The sequence below is a fragment of the Ruditapes philippinarum genome, unplaced genomic scaffold (assembly GCF_026571515.1).
Source record: "Ruditapes philippinarum isolate M1 unplaced genomic scaffold, ASM2657151v2 ctg13226_1_1_1_1, whole genome shotgun sequence".
Lineage (NCBI taxonomy): Eukaryota > Metazoa > Mollusca > Bivalvia > Venerida > Veneridae > Ruditapes > Ruditapes philippinarum.
Window position 1 is genome coordinate 4056 of NW_026862077.1, and position 20754 is coordinate 24809.

The 20754-nt window shown below is 32.0% G+C and overlaps 1 protein-coding gene across 1 annotated transcript; it reads right to left on the reverse strand.

The window, feature by feature from the left end:
* Positions 1-374: 374 nt before the first annotated feature.
* LOC132717865 (uncharacterized) lies at positions 375-1882 on the reverse strand. Its single transcript, XM_060701442.1, has 2 exons — positions 1311-1882; positions 375-987 (listed from the first exon to the last, which is right to left on the reverse strand). The coding sequence occupies exons 1-2, from the start codon at positions 1880-1882 to the stop codon at positions 375-377; spliced, it is 1185 nt and encodes a 394-aa protein (XP_060557425.1).
* Between the last annotated feature and the right edge of the window lie 18872 nt (positions 1883-20754).

The following is a 20754-nucleotide window of genomic DNA, read 5'->3' on the forward strand; positions in this document are numbered from 1 at the left end:
GGTGTCCTACATGGTTGTGTAGTCCTGTTAACACCTCATTCCTGTATTGTCTAGGTAATACTAGGTGATATTAGAGTTTTTCATCTGTCTTCAATTCTCTATAAAGTATGCCTCTTTTCATCTTAAAAGATCTGAAATGTTTTCTCATGTAGAAATCTTTTTAGTATGGCATTGTTTTTTTATCTGGCAAGTTGTTATCAATTGTAGCTCTTCTCCATTTAAAGGATCTGCTCTTTGTTGTTTTCTAATTTCTCTATATTCAATCTGTGCTAAAGGTTTTCCAATGTCTTCTGTCACTTCTACAATATCAATGTTAAAAGCAGGTAAAATCAGGTAAAAGCAGGTAAAATCTCAATCATAGGAGTGGTAGTTGTTTATTTGCATATGGCTTTCACTGCTGAGTTGTCCATTATAAAAGTATCTCCATCTGTTTTATCTATTTCAGGAAGTCTGCTCATAACGTCTGCATCAATATTTTTATAACCAGCTCTATACTTGATATAAAAGTTAAATTCACCCGCTTCTGATGCCCATCTATGTCCAGTTGCGTCTAGTTTTGCTGATGTGAGTATGTAGGTCAAGGCGTTGTTGTCGGTAAGAACTGTAAAGTGTTGTATTGCAAGATAGTCTTTAAATTTTTCGGTTACGGCCCACTTCAACGCCAAAAACTCTAACTTGAAGGCTAAATAATTCTTCTCTGATTTGGTCAATGACCTGCTGGCATATGAAATAACTCTACTATCTTGATAAAGAATAGCTTCAAGACCAACCCCACTCGCATCCGTATGTAACTCAAACGGTCTTTTAAAATCTGGATAGGCTAATACTGGTGGTTGAGTCAGCTTTTCTCTAAGATCATCAAAAATGTGTTGTTCTGTATCCGTCCATGTCCATTCTTTCACGGATTTCTTCTTTTTCTTTGATAAAGTGCCTGGCAATAGATCTGTTAATGGTTTGGTTATCTTGGAAAAGTTCTTGAAAAATCTTCTGTAATATCCACAAAACGAAATAAATGATCTAAGTTCATCAGCGTTGGTAGGTGTCTTCCAATTTCTAATCTTTTCAATTTTGGCTGGGTCTGTTTCAATTCCAGCTGGACTCACTACGTTACCTTAAAATTGTACACGGTTTTGGAAAAATTGACATGTCTCTGGAGATAGCTTTAAGTTATTTTCATGTAGACGGGTATCATATCAATCCTTTCCAAATGTTGTTCATAAGTTTCCGAGAAAATTATATGATCATCTAAATATATTACGCATATGGTCATGTTGTAATCGCCAAGTACCTCTTCTATTAGACGTTGATACGTTGCTGTTGAATTTGAAAGTCCAAATGGCATCTTTACATATTCAAAAAATCCTAAAGGCCCTACCGTAAATGCCGTTCTTTCTTTGTGTATTTCTTCAACTTCTACCTGGTTATAACCCGATTTCATATCCAATGTAGAAACCTCTTCAATAAGCGGTAATGCATAAGAATCTTTGACGGATTTGTTGTTTAATTGTCGAAAGTCCACACACATCCTCAATGAACCATTCTTCTTTCGTACTAAAACAATATTAGATGCCCAGGGTGTCTTAGATTTCCTTATAATTCCTGTGTTGAGAAGTTGTTGTAAATGATTCCTTACTTCTTCTACCATGTTTGGAGGAATTTGTCTATGAGGCTGTTTAAAGGGTACGTCATCAATGAGGTCTATTCGATGTTTAACTTTTGGACAGTTGCCTATATCCGAGTCATCTTTGGAGAAAGTCTGTATATGTTTCTGTAGTAATTCTCGAATTTGTTCAGTTTGTTGTTCTGTAAGTTTCTTGTTGTCATCTATTGTAATCTTTTCCATAATATTTCTTACATCATCTTGCTGTTCTATATCTTTCATTAAATATTCTTCTATTTTAATAGGTTGAAGTTCACAGAGAAATTTGACAGGGAAACATGAATTGGTCTATTCTTGTTGTAATGGTAATCGATCACACCTGGAGTAATATCCACGTAGCTTGGTAAACTGCTATCTTCTGGTTCATAAATAATTGCTGACGTGAAGTTGAAGTCTAACTCTTTATCTGTTTCTCCTAAAATAACTTTTGATTCGTTTGGTCCGAGAATAATGTTTTTGGTTTCTGCTGATTTGATGATTGCTATTCTGTTTTTATGTTTCTTCAACTCTTTTTCTCTCATCGAAATACATCTGAAGGATAGATACCATTGTGTATATAAATTTGCTCTTTGTAGATATTGATCGCCAAAATTCTGTTTAAATTCTTCGAGGAGTTCTGTTAAAATATTGGTTCCGATGATGGCTGGAGTTTTGAAAGAGAATCTTGTGTCTGGTGTAATCAGAAATAAATAAGTATGTGTTGTCACATTTGGTAGTCCTCGAGTAACTGTCATGTTGATTTCTACATATCCTTCATAAGGGAACTGGTTACCATCTGCACATTCTATTCGAAGAAGATCCGATAGCGGTTTAAGTTGTACACTTTGTAAATGTTTATCATAAAAAGACTTTGATATTGCACTGATACAACTTCCCGTGTCTAAGAGTGCTGTAGATTCTATTCCTTTAAGATCAATTTTCACCTCATTTGTATGTCCAACTAATTTAGGATCTTTGTCATCATTACATGTGCTTTCATTTCATCCTATAACAAAAGCACCTATTCTTTTGGGCAAGTTCTGGCGATATGTCCCTTTTCGTTGCATTTGTAGCAGGTTGGAATGCATGAAGGACAGTTCTTGGCTAAATGTCCTTTCCCATTACAATTGAAGCATGTTGGTTGAAAGGTACCTCTACCAGTTGGTTTAGATAGTCGTAATTCAGCTCTGCCTCTACCATACATGTATCTTTGATTAAATCCTTTACCTTGACCTCTGTAACCTCTAGGAAATTGATGTTGATATTGAGGATATGTATCTTGTTTTCCATCTTTCTCGATGTTGTCAATCCTGTCATTGAGTTTCTTCAATGATTTTTTTATTTCTGACATCTCTGATGACTCTTTCTTTTCTATATTGATAGCTGCATTACACTTCTTATGACTTCCTTCTGTCTCTGACTTAAGTTCAGCCTCAATATTTCGTAGCTCAATCTTGAATTCATCATAATCTCCAATTGCATCACATTTATATGCAGCTAAGTGTTTGATTTCTGGTCTCAATCCTTGATATAAATCTTGTTTCAAGATTTCATCATCAGTTTTCTTTTATGCCTTTAAGGATTACGGACCCTAATGGGCACTTTCAAGAATAACAAAGAAACATTTCTTTTTCAAATATATAATATTTAAGCATGTTATTGCAGGATTTTTAACATCTTTTACCATGTACAACTCTAGATATTTGTGTTTCAATATGGTCACCCTCAATTTCGAAAAATGGAGAAAATAAAGTGAAGACCTAAGTAACATAACAAGGTCTAATTTTCAAAAGTATAATTTTAGACTATCTAAATATGTGTTTTATAGTGTACTTCCATCAATTCTATGAAAATAATAATACAAAAACTAAAATATTTTCATATTTTTTATTTTTCAGTATCAAAAATGTTTCAAAACGGTGCTCGGACAATACATTTTTTTTTTCTAATTTAATCCAAGTACCAATTTTAACATTTTTTTTTCAAAAAAATTATTTATATTCAATAAAAATAGAATAGATAATAATTATCTACATCATTTCAGGAAACAAATCACCAATTTTTAAGAGATTTTACCATGGCTATTTCATTTTATAGCTTATTGAACAAAACATGTGTCAATTTTCAAATAGTCTGAAATTGGTCGAAAATATTCATAATCTAACAAAAAATGTACATTTATAATATCAAACATCTTTTGAAGTAAGAACTACATAACAAGTTACCTGATAGTTGTTAGAAACTTATCAGTTAAATTCAAAACACCTTAGAATAGATTTAATATGTGTTATTCATATTTATAAAAGGTAGTTCTCAACCTCAGAAAAGTGAAAAATAAAGATAAGACCTAAGCCACAAAAAGAGGTCTTCTAATTCTCACTATTTTCACTCAAGACAATCAAAATATGAGTTTTCTTGTGTTTTATAGAGTGATATCATTAACAATATGAATACAATAATGTTAAAACTAAAATGTGTTCATATTTACTACTTATCAGTATCATGATAGCTTGTGTAAATATTTCCTCCAATTTTGAGCTAAACACCAACACTGAATCTGAAGACTGTTTTATAGAATAGAATTTTCTAAGGATGCTTTCTCTCGTCTCGATGTTACCAAAAGTGCTTGAAAGTTTAATGATAACTTCTTGTATTGTCACCCCTGTGCCTAATCTTCTAACAACATCACGTGTGTTTCCTTTCACTGATCTTCTAATTCCAAGTAAAATTTGTTCATCCGTAAAGTACTTTTCAGCCATCAATGCATCTACTTCAAATTTAAAAGTCTCCCAACTGACATCTCCCTTGTTATCTTCTCCATAGAAAGTTGATAGTTTTGGAAAATGATAACTGCCTTTTGATGAAACTGTTTCTTCTGCTGGTACTGATTTCGTAGATGATGCAGATTTCAACAGTTTAATCTGGTCCGCAAAAGCAATTAAATCCTCCGGACTTTCCATTTTCTCTGGTTTTAATGACAATTTATGAAAAACTTCTAAGATTTGCTTTTCCCCCTCTGAAATACTATCAGCAGCTTTTCCATCTTTTCCTGTAGCCATATTTGTAAATAAATAGTTAATTACTCCTTTCTCTTCAAAAAAATCCACTCACTAATAAAATTCACTAAAATCACTATAAAAAGTGCACTAAGTCCACTTAACTTAAGTATCTCTTAACTGAAGTGTCGCTCAACTCCATTTGGTTCAATTAAGTAAGTTTCCTCTTTAACTTAAATTGTTCACGTAAGTGTCACTCAACGCAGATTGTTTCAATTATGTAAGTCTCTTCCTTTAATAATTTATTTAAGTTTCACTCAACCCTGCTTAATTAATTTACGTAAGTCTCTTCCTTAACATAAGTTATTCACTTAAGTATCAAACTCTTCTTCCACTTCTCTTCCACTTTCCTTTTCTTAAGTAATCCACTTATTAAAGTCAACTTCCTATTCCCTCAGTTAAGTATTATCCAAAACTCATTTAAGTGTCCACTTCACTTTATCTAAGTATCCGAAACGTATAATTTAAATATCCAATTCACTTCATTCAACTTTTCACTTCACTAAACTTAAGTATTCACTTCACATAATGTCAATCCACATTAGTATAAATAAGTATAAATATCCATGTCACTCAACTTAAGTATTGAATTATTCACTTAAGTAACTTAAGTATTCAGTTCACCTAATGTAACTTAATCCACTTAAGTATAAATACACATTCCACTCAACTTAAGTATTGAATTATTCACTTCAATAACTTAAGTATTCAGTTCACCTAATGTTAATTAACTAAAGTATGAATATCCGTTTCACTCAATTTAAGTATCACTGTCCATCCACCTACTTCACTCACTTAAGTATTCATCTCAATCCTTTTCACTATCTTAAGTGATCACTTTAATTTAATTCATTTCACTTCAGTGTTCAATTCAGTTCATGTCACAACTTCAATAATCAATTCAATTCAGTTCACATCACATCAATAATCATTCAATTCAGTTCACATCACATCATCAGTAATCTATTCAATTTAGTTCACATCATAACATCAGTAATCAGTTCTATTCAGTTCATTTCACATATAATCACAACTTCAGTAATCAGTTCTATTCAGTTCACTTCACAACTTCATTAATCACTTTAATCAACTCATTGCAAGTAATGAATGACTTTGACTTAAAATAATAAAAAAAAATTAATTCACTTAACTTAAGTTCTTTTTATCCACTTAACTAAAGTTCATACTAAAAAACTAATCAATTGTTTTCAATACCTTGAGTTTACTGCCTGTGGAATTCTGTCCTCGGAATTATGAAAACTTGTGATATGTCGCCCTTTGAAGTGTACGTAAAATCCACAATTAATGTAACAAAATGGCTTGATTTAATAACAAATCAAGTTGAACACTGTTAGCTGAAATCTTTTTATCAGTTTACAGCACTTCAAATATAAATCCAAATGATGTTCCGACGAAAATATTAAAATCCTTCACTTACATTAAGTGGCACAAAATTTAAACTTCGTTGTGCGCCATTTGTAACTATGGTTATTTTAATAAATAAATACAACCAAGTATTTCTGGGTTCTTCTTTTATTTTCTTTAAAATGTAAACGTGTCACTGTTCACTTCACTTCAAATACACTTCAGTCTATAATAAAAGGACACAGTGCTCAGTATACAGCATTACAGTAGTCAAATAAAGTCATTGACCTGCAAATACACAATAAAATCAAATGACAAACAAGTAAAATGGTTTCCTGCGGGGAACATTTTTAATGATATAAAGATATTCCATTTAATTATTTTCAACATTGTTTGAGGGGGAATAATTATCAGGAATATAGTAATAATCGATCAATAAAGAAGAAGGTCTTTGGAAACTGGTGACGGTTGATGACCGGAGAAGGTCGAACATAAAACAATTATTTCTTTTTATGAAAATGATTAAATAGGCCTACCATTTTATGAATAATTCCGAGTAAAAAAAGTAAACGCACAAGTTTACGCAGAAAATATCTATATTTATTCTGGCAGATTAATTTTGTAGATTTTCAGTATAAACAATATATGTTTTGTAAAATTTGAGATAGATATTAAAGAAACATTGATAATTTTCAAACACATCATTCAAGTTTTTCCACCTAAAACGGTAAAATAATTATAGAAAATTAGAAATATCACGTTCTTAATTAGGTGTCACTCGAGGTAAATCCGTAAAGTACCGGCAAACGGTATTTAGCCAGGTTTTCGAAAAGGTAACCAATTACAATCACATGCTACTCCCTGTACCGAAAAAAAGGGTACGGTGCTCCTCCATGCCCCCAAAAGTTTTAAAAGCGTCCAATACCCGCGGTCTCCAGCCCCAGGGGAATAATACAATACTGTCTGAAGCCTGAAAACTATCATTTACATAATACAATGTATTACAACAACAATGTTACAAATACATAATCAAGAAGTAGTAATATACATACAATGCATATCAAAATACTCTGGTGTGCCAAGTGGTCCATTAATCATCCATCACTTAATATTATCAACATTATCCATATATCTCAATATTCTATGCTGAACATAAAATACTCAATTTATACAAAAAAGGGTATTTACATCATAAAAACAATACACAAATACATTGTTTATAAACTTACCAAGTTATGGACCTGCTCACACAAACAATCTCTCCCGTGAACTGTGTACTTCAACTGTTAAACAAAGTAACCCACAAATAGTTAAAACAGTTCCATTCCAAAATCAATCAATATGTCTTCCACAAGTATCAAACACCGCGCTCTACTTGAGTGAGTAGTGTTATATCAACCAATCAGAATAGAGATAAAACCAAGGTTGAAGATAACTAAATAAATAATGAATAGGGCTTAGACCACTAAATAAGACCCTGCCACAGTTGACGTAATAAAGTTTTTTCGTCAGGAATACATTTACATTGTGATGTTGACAACTAAAATTGTTAGGCCGTTCTTGAATTATGGATTTGTAACATACTGAATTATGATGTGTTTCTTTACATATTTTATTTGCTAACTCAGATTACTCCACAAATTGAACAATGTTTTATTAATTAGACGGATTAACACTTTAAAAAATCTGGATCATCATTAGTGTAGGAGTCATGTCATTCAAGAGTTTTGAAGTTAAAAAAATGGAATCTACGGAACTGGATAGAAACTCGCAATGAAGGAATCTTAAGAATGCGAATTTGTTGTGACGTTTATAAAGATCTATTTCGAAATTCATAGGGATTATATTCAGCTTAAAAGTAAGTGCAATTCATGTGACTCGGTGTACTTGTTGCTTATTTTTCATTTTTTAAAGTTTTACATCGGGCATTGCAACTAAACTGTTTCATCTTGTAGATCCAGCTTTGTAAAATAATCATGATACGACCCCGAGAACCTCATGTATATTTTAGAAAAATAACACGTGCTTTCTCCCGTTCATCTTCAAATGAAGAGTACTTCGGCAATGGCTACGGAAAATAAACAACAGAGATTTAGAGCGCTCTACCATAGAGAAATCATAATTTGCTTTCACAAGAAAAGTAGATCTAGGCACTTTAGAGAAAAATCCTGAAAACTCTCGAGAGTGACTTCTTTTTAGTTTACAAAAATAGTTTTATTTTTATTCAACCTCGTTTTGTTTATTCATTCCAGACAAAAGTTCATTTCCATTTTCAATGGGACAGACTATAGTGTAGTTACAAACCCGAAATTTTCAACCATGCAGGATAACGCTTACTGCAATGACGTTTCGTCACCACTATAATTATATATATATGCTACACTGTAGGATTTTCAAGAAAATTGAATTTATAGTGATCATCCGACCATGACCAACGCGAGTAAATCATGTACAATATCTTCAATTAGAAATGGAGCGGATATAATTTGATAGTTCGCGTAATTCTATGAAACGAGATAAGTGACTTTGATTGACAGCTCGCAATTTTCAACCTACTCGGCCTTACCTAATCCTCATATATTTTGTTTGTATTATTCCAGATTTTTTTTATTTTTTTTTAAAGACAATTTTTATCGAATACTTTTTTGTAGTTTAAAATTTAAAAGTGTGTATTAACGTATAATTAGATGAGGAAACGATGAAACCGACAACTTTCGGTTTACTTTTAGCTAAAGAGACTTCAGCGAACAGGTTTTATAGTTCTGCTAGACCTTTTCGCTGAAGCCAATCCCGTATCGAAAGTCAACCAGAACCGTGACATATTTATATGATGCTGTAATTCAATAAATTGCGTGATCTGGACAAAAGCTATTTTAACACAGGTAGTTGGATATACTTGGGACACTTCAGTCTATATTTTTGAACACAGAACGTTAGATTGATGAAATAATGCCTCAAAGTTTATAAGTGGCTTCACATTTCATAACATTCGCCGCCATTGCTGTGAATAACGGTGTATTTATTCAATAACATACATTGTACCAAAAACATGCTTGATTTATATTGTTTTGAGTGATGATTCATGAATTATTTGTTTGTTTTTATTTAAAATCGTACATTAACTAAAAATAGTGTATGGTCCGTTACTAAAAATAGATGTTATAATTCCCAAAACTTGAAGTCCCGCGAGATTTCATTTGAAAGCAGACTCCATATTGGTAAACATTCTCTGCATATTTCCCTAAAAAATAGTTGGGTACATAAATGTCATTGAAGTTTCGTTTAAAAACAAAACATGAATTGATTCAAAATTGATTTGTTTATCAAATGGTATTTTTATTTGACTCAAATTTGATTAATAAGGGTGATTTTAATAGGTTTTATGTACGGCACACGAACTGCCAAAATTCTGGTAGACTTTGCAGATAGGGTTGACCCATGGATATAATCTAGTCAATATACGCTAATTTGGGGGTCAACCTAAAACTAATTGCAAAAGTTTTAAAAGTTTGTTTTTCTGAAACTACTATGTATGTACATTTATCCATAAAAAGTCCTGAACTTTTGCTGCTGCCATTGCTGAGAAAATGATGCCTGAATTACATGGTACCTTGGATTTCATGAAAAATATACAAAATCAGGATGTCAGTTTACATATCAATATTTATTGTAAATTTTAAAATTGTATTAATTATATCATTACAATATCAAATAATAACAAAATCATAGTGTCAACCAATAATAATACAATTATCATATGATTACTAACTTTTTACTTAAACTGCAAAATAATATTACCCCACCCACTAATGCATTTTACAAAAGTATAACAAATGTATTCCAGAAATAATTCCTGATAACATCATTTAAGTAAATAAGATTTTGACAGTTTCATCACACAAAACACATTAAATCCATTTTAAGGTTCAAAGGAACGTTTTTTAACACTCAAAAATGTAATTATAAGGTATGAGCCTCTGGTGATGTGCGACTACTGCCGTGCTGGCGCTATCATAGCAACGTCTAACATTTATTTACTCATGGTTACAGGTATTGTTGCAGAATAGATTTTGTTTGGTTGGTTGGTTTTATGGCGCACAAACACAAATTTGGCCATGTGCGCCGAAATAGGAAAGATAAGTTGGCTAACCTCGGGTGTTAAAACTTAAAGCAACACCAGATAACCTCACCTGCTTGAGCATAGAGATGTGCATAGACTCCAGCAATTCGAACTTATTTAGTTGTCCCTTACAATCACGAAGAGATAAACAGTGGCTGCATTGCAGGATTGTGTAATAAGTAATTGATAAAATAATTAATTGAATCGAGAATTATATTTTGTTTGTGGTTACCGTCTCACCAACACTATAAAAGAAAAATGGCGCCTTTTAAGATAACCATGTAAATGATGACCACAGGGACCTCGCCGTGCATTATTTCAGGCACACACGGACGCCTGAGTAGAACAAGCTAGCCGAATAGTCGCCTCACATGAAAGAATATGGCCCTTATATGGCTCAAAGTTAAAACATACATTGGTGAGAGGTTTATGGTTTAAAGCCAACGACCTTATCCACTCCCCACCCCACAACAAGATAGTAAATCAGTTAGTAATTAAAGATGTACGGTCGCCCATATGGGCTTTCCGGTGGCGACCTTAAATAAAAGCATTAAAAAAAAAAAACTTTAGAGCCATACGGTTAGCTCAGTATGAAGAACGTTAGACTGTGACCTACACAGACCTGGGTTGGTTTCCAGGACTGTGTAGGTCACCTTCGTTGTGATTGATCATGAGTTATTCGTACTGTACGTCTGTTCTGGTACAGAAGTTACAGTTCATTGAGTAAATGAAGGCAATAGTACTAGTAAAATAATTTAAAGTTTCCCCAGGAATTATGCGGTGGCTAAACTGTGCTCTGGTAAATTCAATGTTGCTTACTGTTGTGATCCGTAGTACCAACCATCATCATAAACCAGACACCAATGACCATCATTAATGTTTGTTACCACATTATAACCAAAGTATTCTTCATATGTTTGGCCTTGTCGCAACATGAAGATGACTTTTTGATATTTTGGACACTAAGTCATTAAATGTAAGTAAATGAAAAGACCTTTCAATAGCATCTCTCTGTTCCCTTTCTTTTCTGGTTAACCAGGACTTCTGAATGTAAATGGTTCATGTATTTCTATCTGATATGCCCTCAAGATGTCTTTTTCAAGTTTTCTTGTCCGTCCTTAAACTTTTCATCTGTTAATTCATTTTATATTCCACGATCCATTAACTCTAATATTTTCAATAATTCTTTACGCATTAGGCTATAAAACATACCATTCTTAAGAAATATAATATCACACATACTAATTATCCTCATAATAGAGTCTTTGCCCTGTCCTTTATATGTTTGGGGTCCGCCTGGGCTCCTTGCCATTGGTTCTTGTTGCTTGGTCATATGGGTTGCGTTCATTGAACGCCGCCTTTCCTTGTTGATCTTGTTTATCATATTTTAAATTAACGTTACAACACTGATGGCAATTGTATATTGGAATAATGAAGGTAAGTCAAAACACAAGGCAGACGAATTTTAACATTATCTGCCCACTGATCACTACAGTATATTTTTTTTCATGATAGTGCTTTTAAATTCCAATCTAGAAAACAGGATAGTATCAAAGGAATCGTTTTCTATTCAATATACTTTATGAAGCAAAAGTTCCACACAATGACCATCCAGACTTGAAATTTGGGAGTTATAGATTTTTCTTTCAAACAGTTATATCTGCTATCAATGTTTTGTCCCAAAAGTGTTTGCGACGTAAAACATGAACATGGATATTTGGATTTATTTCTACTTCAAGCAAATGTTTTTCCAAGCAGCACATATCCCTTTTCTCCAACTCGAATACGGACAGAAGATTCGTTGTCATTGATTGACTCAGGAACTTGGTGTCCACCTGGAACAAAAGATCACTGTTTTTGATGGAGATCAAATAGATTAGCGATATTACATTTTGTAAATATTGATCAACATATATTAATAAGTATTAATTAAACATCACCCAATAAGATACATGTAACAGTAAAAATATCAAATGATATTATTACGTACATAGCTATTTTATGTTAATGATTGTTGAGTTAAACTTAATTAAAAAACGGCCATGATTCAAAATAAGACAAAGTTTGATGACTATGAGTTTGTTAATTTTATTATCTCGCAATTCACAACAAATTTTAAAAGCTAGCAGTATGATCTTGCCATTTTTATATTTGGCAATGACACATAGAAATTCCTAAACATTCATTTTGAATTTTACTTGTCCTACAATGATAAAACTTTATTAAACGCGAAAAATAAATCAAAATAGAGTAACAAAAATAATAAACCAAATGTTAGATTTATGTTCCGTATTTGCTTCCGTAGTACAAAATGTCGTCAAAACCTGAAGTACCATTAATGATTCATTCTTTTTGTTTCGTATAAATTATAACAAAATGCAAATGAAGAAAATTAAATAATACGCGTGTAGGTGATTTTTTGCATGCAATTTCAAAGTATTTTTATTTTTAGAATTATTTTTTTACAATGACGCAAGCAGGAACTATTCGCTGATTTCTTTATTGTTTAAACGTTATTGCCGAAAGAATTGTGATATAAACATCTGAACAAATATTGTTTATATATAAACCTACCTAGATTTTAAGTAAAAACCTTGTACTTTACCCCCAATCGGTTCAGAAGTTACAAAACGAAGGTTGTTGACAGCCGTTTTAGATTCAATATGGGCGCCGCCATACTTATTTTCGTGACGTCACAAACAATGCGCGTGAAATCTACTGGTATGGTAGCGTAGTTGGAGCAAGTTTTATAATGGAAAAGATCACTACATAAAACCGCTTTTATCTTTTTAAATGCAAATGCAAAAATTCGGGACTTTTTATGGTAAGCACTTAATATTAAGTTCTTTCGTGAGGTGTTGATAAAAATTATTTTGCAATTAGTTCTAGGTGTATCTTTATATTGACTGGCCTAATAACTTTACTGTCGCACAACGTCAAAATAAAAGCGACATATAAAGTTATGGAAGCCAGAACTAGTTTACTTTATGACCTACTTGACAAGCATATTGATCAGCCGAATTGCTTCCGCCATCAGGTTATATGTTTAGCTCATAAGGTAAGTTTTAAAGTAATATATAGAGGATATTGAATGAGTGTAGGTTTAATTCTAAATTTATTGAACGAGTTAAATAAAATCATATTATGCGAGCCTCTGTCGAGTATAATATTGTTTTATTCAACGAATTCAATTAATTTAGAATTGAATCTACACGAATTTAATATTCTTTTTATCACATATTCAAAAAGAGAACGCTTTGCAGTTAAAACGAGTCTTTTTTAATTGACGCGCGCCTATATTTGATCATTTTTTAAATTATTTTTTATGCTTTAAATAAATCATTTTATATGGCAGACATCTCGGGTTACACAGCCATTTGCACGGGACATTTTACTATATATGCCAAGACCATTATTTATAATAAAAATTGATGGATGCCTTTATTTATAAGACTGAATATTCGTAAATTAAGCGTTAAATTTGCCTTAACCTACTTTGAATTTAACATTTCAGAAACATATTTATAGATCTTGCTACCTTTTTGATATTCAAAAACATGGCTGTAAATGGAGATAAAGGTCTCTCAGCTAAGATACAACAAATAATATCCCGTCAAGAGAACACAGGCACTTACTAGCTAACTAACTAACTAACTATAACTAACTTATTTACACCAACCAAACAACCAACCAATCATATAAGTAACTAGCTAGCTAACTAACTAACTAGTTAACTTACTAACTAACTTACTTACTTACTAATTAACTTAATAACTAACTAACTTTTAATCATACTTTAAATTAACTTACATGCTGTAAAATAAATCATTCATTATGGTGGAAAATTTAGAAATTTGAAAATTCTAACACGACCCGCATTTTTTCCCTATTTAACATAGAAGAACCGAAAGTGTGTGTTATTATGCTATAAAGTCACTTTTGACGTTCTATATTTAGACGTGTGATGTAATCATTATATACGTGACGTAACCACTGAAAATGTGGCGCGCTGAAAATAAGTATGGAAACAAATCAGGCGCAATTTTGTATAATATCAGTTACGGCAACATTTATTTGTTAATGTCGTGTTAGAATCGAAATAATATATCCAAATCGGTGATTTTATCGCTCGATAACATCACTGTTTGTCGTCGGCAGCCAATTGTATAAACGATGGTTAAAATATACCACGGTAAGTTAATAACCGCGGTATATATTGTGGTTAGGTAACCGCGCGGTTATTCCATTTGTATAAACAAATTAACCACAAGGTAACCTAACCACGCAAAACTGAAAATTTAACCATGGTAATATTACCAATGATGCACCACGATGTGACGTAATTTTCGCGGACAAACTTCAGACATCGTTTGTCTTGTTGAATAGTGCTTTTAAAAATTATATGTCTTATGCTTGACTTTGATATTATGAATTAAATTCTTTTGCTGCATTTATTGCTAGATAATGATGAAATAAAACAAGAATGATCTAATTCTAATTTATTTTATCATAAAATGTGAAAAGATACATGTATATACCGTCGGAAATTCAAAAACAAAACCGATTAAGCCATAGACTACTACTGTAGGCCCACATTTTTTAAATGCTGTCTATGAAATTTAAAAATAATATGCTATTAATCTAGATCTACTGAACAAGTTACATAATTATTCAATACATGTATGTCATATATGTATGTATGCTCTACAACTGCAGAGATCGTGTGCTTGTTGAACAATAATTATGGCGAAACCTGTCTTCCATACAAAAAGCTGTGATGTAATCAATATTATTGATGTCATCGTGAACACTATGACGTAGAAACGTCATATAAGTTTACAAGAGACTAGATAGTTTATACATTGACTAATATAAATATAAACAAGAGATCGTGGATAATTTTTTGTTATATTGAATTGATTTGTGATTTTGTGTCATAAAGGAGTGAATCCGAGGGATATTATTAATCTATACATGTACTGTAGATATAATAAACTTTTGCAGAGACACTAACAGGTAAGACCTTTCTAAATACATGTATACAGTATAGATCTTATTTATGCAGTTGTTGAAATGCACTGTGATCACAAGCTGCTTGAAAATTAATGCTATGTTGATGTTTTTTTTTAACAATAGCTGCTTCGTCTGGTTGTCTTTGCGATTGTATTTTTACATGTGTGTCATCTATGCAGATGAAAAACCGCGTTTTGTGTATTTAAATCCACAATGATTAAAAATTTTCGTGGTAGATCTATCAGCGCTTGGTTCCGTCGTGTTTTTCTTTCCAAAAAAACAGTCATTGAAGTCTGACAAGTTTTTTAATGCTGTCTGCAGGAAATCAATATCTTTTCTGTAACTCCTCGTCCGTCAAATCAGTCACCTATCTGTCAATTCGTTGGAATTGTGGGGTTGTCTGTGCTTACACGTAAAATGTCCGCCATGTTTGTTTTTGTTACCGTGCAGTTACCAAGCTTCAGTACCTGGGTTAGATTTAACCGTGGTCAAAGCGTGGTTATTGGTTTTGATATTTTTTATTCAATCACTTACCGCGAGGTTACCGGGCTGGTAACCGTAACCGTGTGGTAACCGCGCGGTTAAATTGTTTATACAATTGGCTGCAGATGCGCATCAATATATCACTCGAGCTACGCCCTTGTGATATAATTCCTCGCATCCGAACGACAAACAGTGATGTTATTGAGCGATTAAATCACTGTTTGGGATATATTTTTTCTTAAGTAGGCTAGATGGATTTCGTAAATATGAGGTCTATTAGAATGTATCATGAATTAATGAATATTTTTAATGAACAAAAAACTCTTACTTTTTCCTAGTTACTGTAGCACAAAGCCGCTGAGAACGGCTTTTCAGCATTATTCATTCTTGCTGATGAATGGCTATCGATGTTATCATAAAAAAGAGGCGAACGGCTGTTGACGTTACTAAAATTTTGATGACACCCTATAACTTTAACAGAAAAACTTGTTTGAAGGTACGGTTTGGAATGTTTAATTACGAAATGTTGACGTTTACGATTCGTATGATAAAAGGATTTATTATCATGAGAAAATTTAATATATAAGTTTTTGTGACTTTAAAAAAAAAGCCGCAACTCATCGGATATTGTTGTTATTTTTAGTCCAAATTCACATGAAGTAAAGCTTGCACAGGGCCATAAATTTATTAGCATGTTCCTTTGGATGCTGACTATGAATCCATAACATTGATTTAATCGAACACAGTTCGGATATGTTAAAAAAAAAGATGAATACTTACTGTCCGTCAATGGTGTTTTCTGCGCCGACATTTATATACTGGTACAGCTGTCGATGCTTGAACTGCTGTCTGCCCATTTGATTGTACGGTGTGTTACCTGTAGCTTAGCTTGCCTGGTTTAATGAAAAGTGATAAACCTTAGAAGTGAAACTAAAATAAATTGTTGGTATTAGTCGCCTTCTGTATGTCAATGAAATCTGAATTCTTGTGTAACTTAAAAAGTACAAAAGCAAGGTTCATCATACTGGTATCTGATATAGAACCATATGGAGATTCATCATGTTATTATAATTTATGCTCCCAAAAGGGAGAAAATACAGTTGCTGTCTTAATCATTTGTCTGTATGGACTCAAGTAAAATTATGAACAAATATCCATGTTCATTCTGTGTGGGGAAAAATGTTGCTAATGGGAGGAAAACATGTTTCCTAGTTGTTTCTGAGATTGTAGATGATTATAGAAGAAAAAAACCCACAATGTCAATTAAGGTAGGACGTCCGTCCATCACACTCTTGTCCGGAACATTACTAAATACACATTGAAGGGATTTTATGTAAATTTCACAAAGTGATATAGACTTTTGAGAGGAAGTGCAATGTTCAAGAAACATAATTCTACCTTGTTTAATGTTTTAATAGTTAAAAATGCTTATTTGGAGTTTCATTTCCAAACAACCACTGAAACTACTCACATTTGTACAGACTCGAATTTATCAAAGTGTCAAAGAACAATAACTACATTGCTTAGTTTTTAAATTATCTCCCTTTATACGAGAGGTGATCAAGAATTATGTAGACTGGTTCAATATCTTTGAAACGGACCCATATAAAATATTTTTATTTATATCACGATCTATCTCTTTGCCATTTACAAGGAGCTTTAAATCAGTCATGCATTACTCAGAGCAGAATAACTAGCATAATTGTAATAATGGTTGTCCGGAGAAAAAATTAAAAAGGGTTGATGGAATTTGATTAAAATCTTATACATCTAAGTTCAAGTGAAAGGAAGTGTAGTTTCAAAGAACCATAATTTTTCCTTTTATCATCTCTGATAATACATCAAAATTTAAAAAGATGGTTTTCTGAAGAATATCTTCCTAACTTTCAATGAAATATCACTCAATAGAGACTAGTGAGCAGAAGTGCTGTGTAAAATAACAAAATTCTACAATACTTAGTTTTTAGCTATTCGAAGAATATGAGAGCTATTGTAGTCGACCCGGCGTACGCGTCGGCGTCTGCGTTGGTTAAAGGTTTTTGTAAAGTCAAATATCTCAATTATTGCTTGAGATATTCAATTGAAATTTACAATACTTTTTTAAAGTAACAATGTACATCAAATTGCAAAATTGCATAACTCTGCCTGCAATATTTGCAGAATTATTTGCCCCTTTGAAACTTAGAAATTTTGGTTAAAGGTTAAAGGTCTTCAAAGATATTTACTTGAAACTTTACAGTGTCACATGTACTTAGGACCATAATTGGAAGGTCATAATTGTATGTCACTGACCAAGTTCCATAATTCTATCTTGCATTTAAGCTGATTCATCTCCCGTTTTCTACTTAGTCTTTTGGTTAATGTTTACATGCAAGTTTTACATATCTCAATAACGATTAAAGATATTTATTTAAAACTTCACATATGCATTATTTATAGGGTCATAATTGTAGGTCACTGACCAAGATCCATAATTCTACCTTGCATTTAGGCTGATATTTCTTCCCTTTTTCAACTTAGAAATTCATGGCAAAGTTGATTGTAAGCTATTATCTCCATAACTACTGAAGGGTTTGTGCCTTTTTTTGGACAATTTTATGCATTCATTATAATAAAGCAGTGATTTACTTGATAAAACGTCTTAATAACAAGCCTTTGTACCTTTTCGGTCAATTTTATGTATTCATAGGTAATTACCATTATTATACTCAATAAAACACCCTAAATTAATAATTTAGCCACGTCATACATACTGTTATAAAACTTCTTTTTTGTTTCCCTTTTGATTTTTCTCAACGAGACACTTGGTAAATCTAGAGCCTTATTTATAGCAAATTGAGCAGAAAATTGAACATTGTACTTAAACAACATCAGTATTGGATAAAATTTGCGTTGTTCTTTATTTGGCAAGAGTCAACGATCGCCCTTACCATTAAGTTTATAGCTCCATGTCTTCTTCAATATTGATTTATTTTGTATTCTTTATTTGATTGAGATATTATAATATTGTTTCATGCCAGTTCCTTACTTATAAAAAAAACATAAAACGGAATAATATATAATTTCAATTTATAAAAATACAACTTTATATGACATAAATATGACATGAATGGGTAGACATGCGGCGAATGTTACAGTGTCTATTTTTACATATTAACATATAATTACATTGTTTCAAAACACTTATTTGCCATTTGATCTTTTTGGTTATTTAAATTATTATTTTTTACACGCTAACTCATTTTTTAGCCAAACGGCAAATCAAGACAACAGCAACAAATAAGAAAAATTATATGAAAAATATGCAGGAGAATAAATGTACTCATGATCAAATTGGAGAACGTTCGTTGCCAAAATTTTAGACATGTAAAGTGTTCATGTTTGAAAATGCGAATGTGTAAGCATAGCATTTAGACAGTATCCGTTAAACTTATTTTTAAATTGGAGGTTCATGCTTTTAAACCATGTGTTTACATATAGATCGAAACGACTGGTCTACCATGACAAAATCCCAACTTGTTCGTATGTTCCATTGCATATGATACATGTACATGTTTTCACACTTATAGTTATCAATATTTACCGTTTACATATTTGTTTCATTTATTTATCTATTTTTATTCTCATTTTACCATGTTCATGTACGTGTAAACTATCCAGGCCACGAACCGGCTGTCTGTGATCAGCCTAAAACCTTTTATTTCGGAAATGTCTGATATTTCCATATCATCGATAGCCAACGGGAAACAAATGGTGTAACAAATGTTGCAATATTGATGAGAGTTGTCTTATATTATTGCCGTCCGCGCCGAAGCGCGGCGCCTTATGGAATGAAATCAGATTTTGTGAAAGGGCGACAGCAACTTCTTGAGCCTTATAGTCGGTCTTGATAAAAGCCGATCATTCCGATCGCTATGAGGGTGCTTGATTAAAAAAAATGTCTCGATATGTACAATGAATAGCGAACTGGAGAATTTCGCAATGCATGAAATAACCTTTTCCGTCGCTTCGGTTGTTTTCATTATCATTTTGTAGTACACAGTGGGTTATTATGGTATGTTGAAATAGAATGATGAGTTGATGACCTAAACATTCCGAAAATCTTTTTATATAGGGATTTTCCGCTATCGGTAATTCCCGGTCTAGTGACCGGCTAATAGTATCACACGTTTATTGTCCGATCTCTCCCGGTTTTGGTGTAGATGTGTGATATCGTTACAGAACAGAACAGATATTTTACAGATAAATAAGTTTTTTTCCAAAATGAATGTTTGTCACTTAGTTACAATAATTAATAAACATAGACCAAGACTCAAATTTATTGATCATTATTATACATAAACATACAATTCGAAAAAAAAACAAAAAAACAACAACAACAACAACAATAGCATGTTTCATTTTATCTATATGAGATAAAAACAATAAATATGTACAATAATTGAGAAAAGGTATAAATATGACACTATCAACTTTGAAACATTTTATTTAATTTGTTATTCGTGTTTAGTAAAGATGCCCAGGAATTATTCAAAGTTACAAATTAGATTTTATGAATTATTCAATTGATTGGTAATTAAAAAATTATAAAGAAAAATACAAATGTGCATGTACATGGTTTAGGAATAAGCACTATTATATATTGAAAGATTAAGCATATTTTACAGACTTTTTCCAGTTAAGTTTTGACTTATAATCGTCGGTCAATATGACAATTGAATTTTCAAAATCTATTTTACAATTTTAATAAAAAAGGAGTAGTAAACGTGAAAACTCAGTATTAAAATAGCACATAAAACACGAAAAAAGAGAGGAAAACAATATTCATAAAATCTGTATTTTTATATTAAAATAGATATTACAATTATTGTATAATAAACAATTATGCTCAACATGATCAACATGGTAATATAACCAGTGTCATATTTTTACTAAGTGTGAACAGATTCCTTAAGAGGGAGTCTTCGCTAATAGCGATAGCATAATAAGAGACAATTCCACAAGTGTGGTGTTGATCATGCCTTAAACATATGGATTATAAATGATTGTATACATGTATATCCGTTGCTATTAATAAA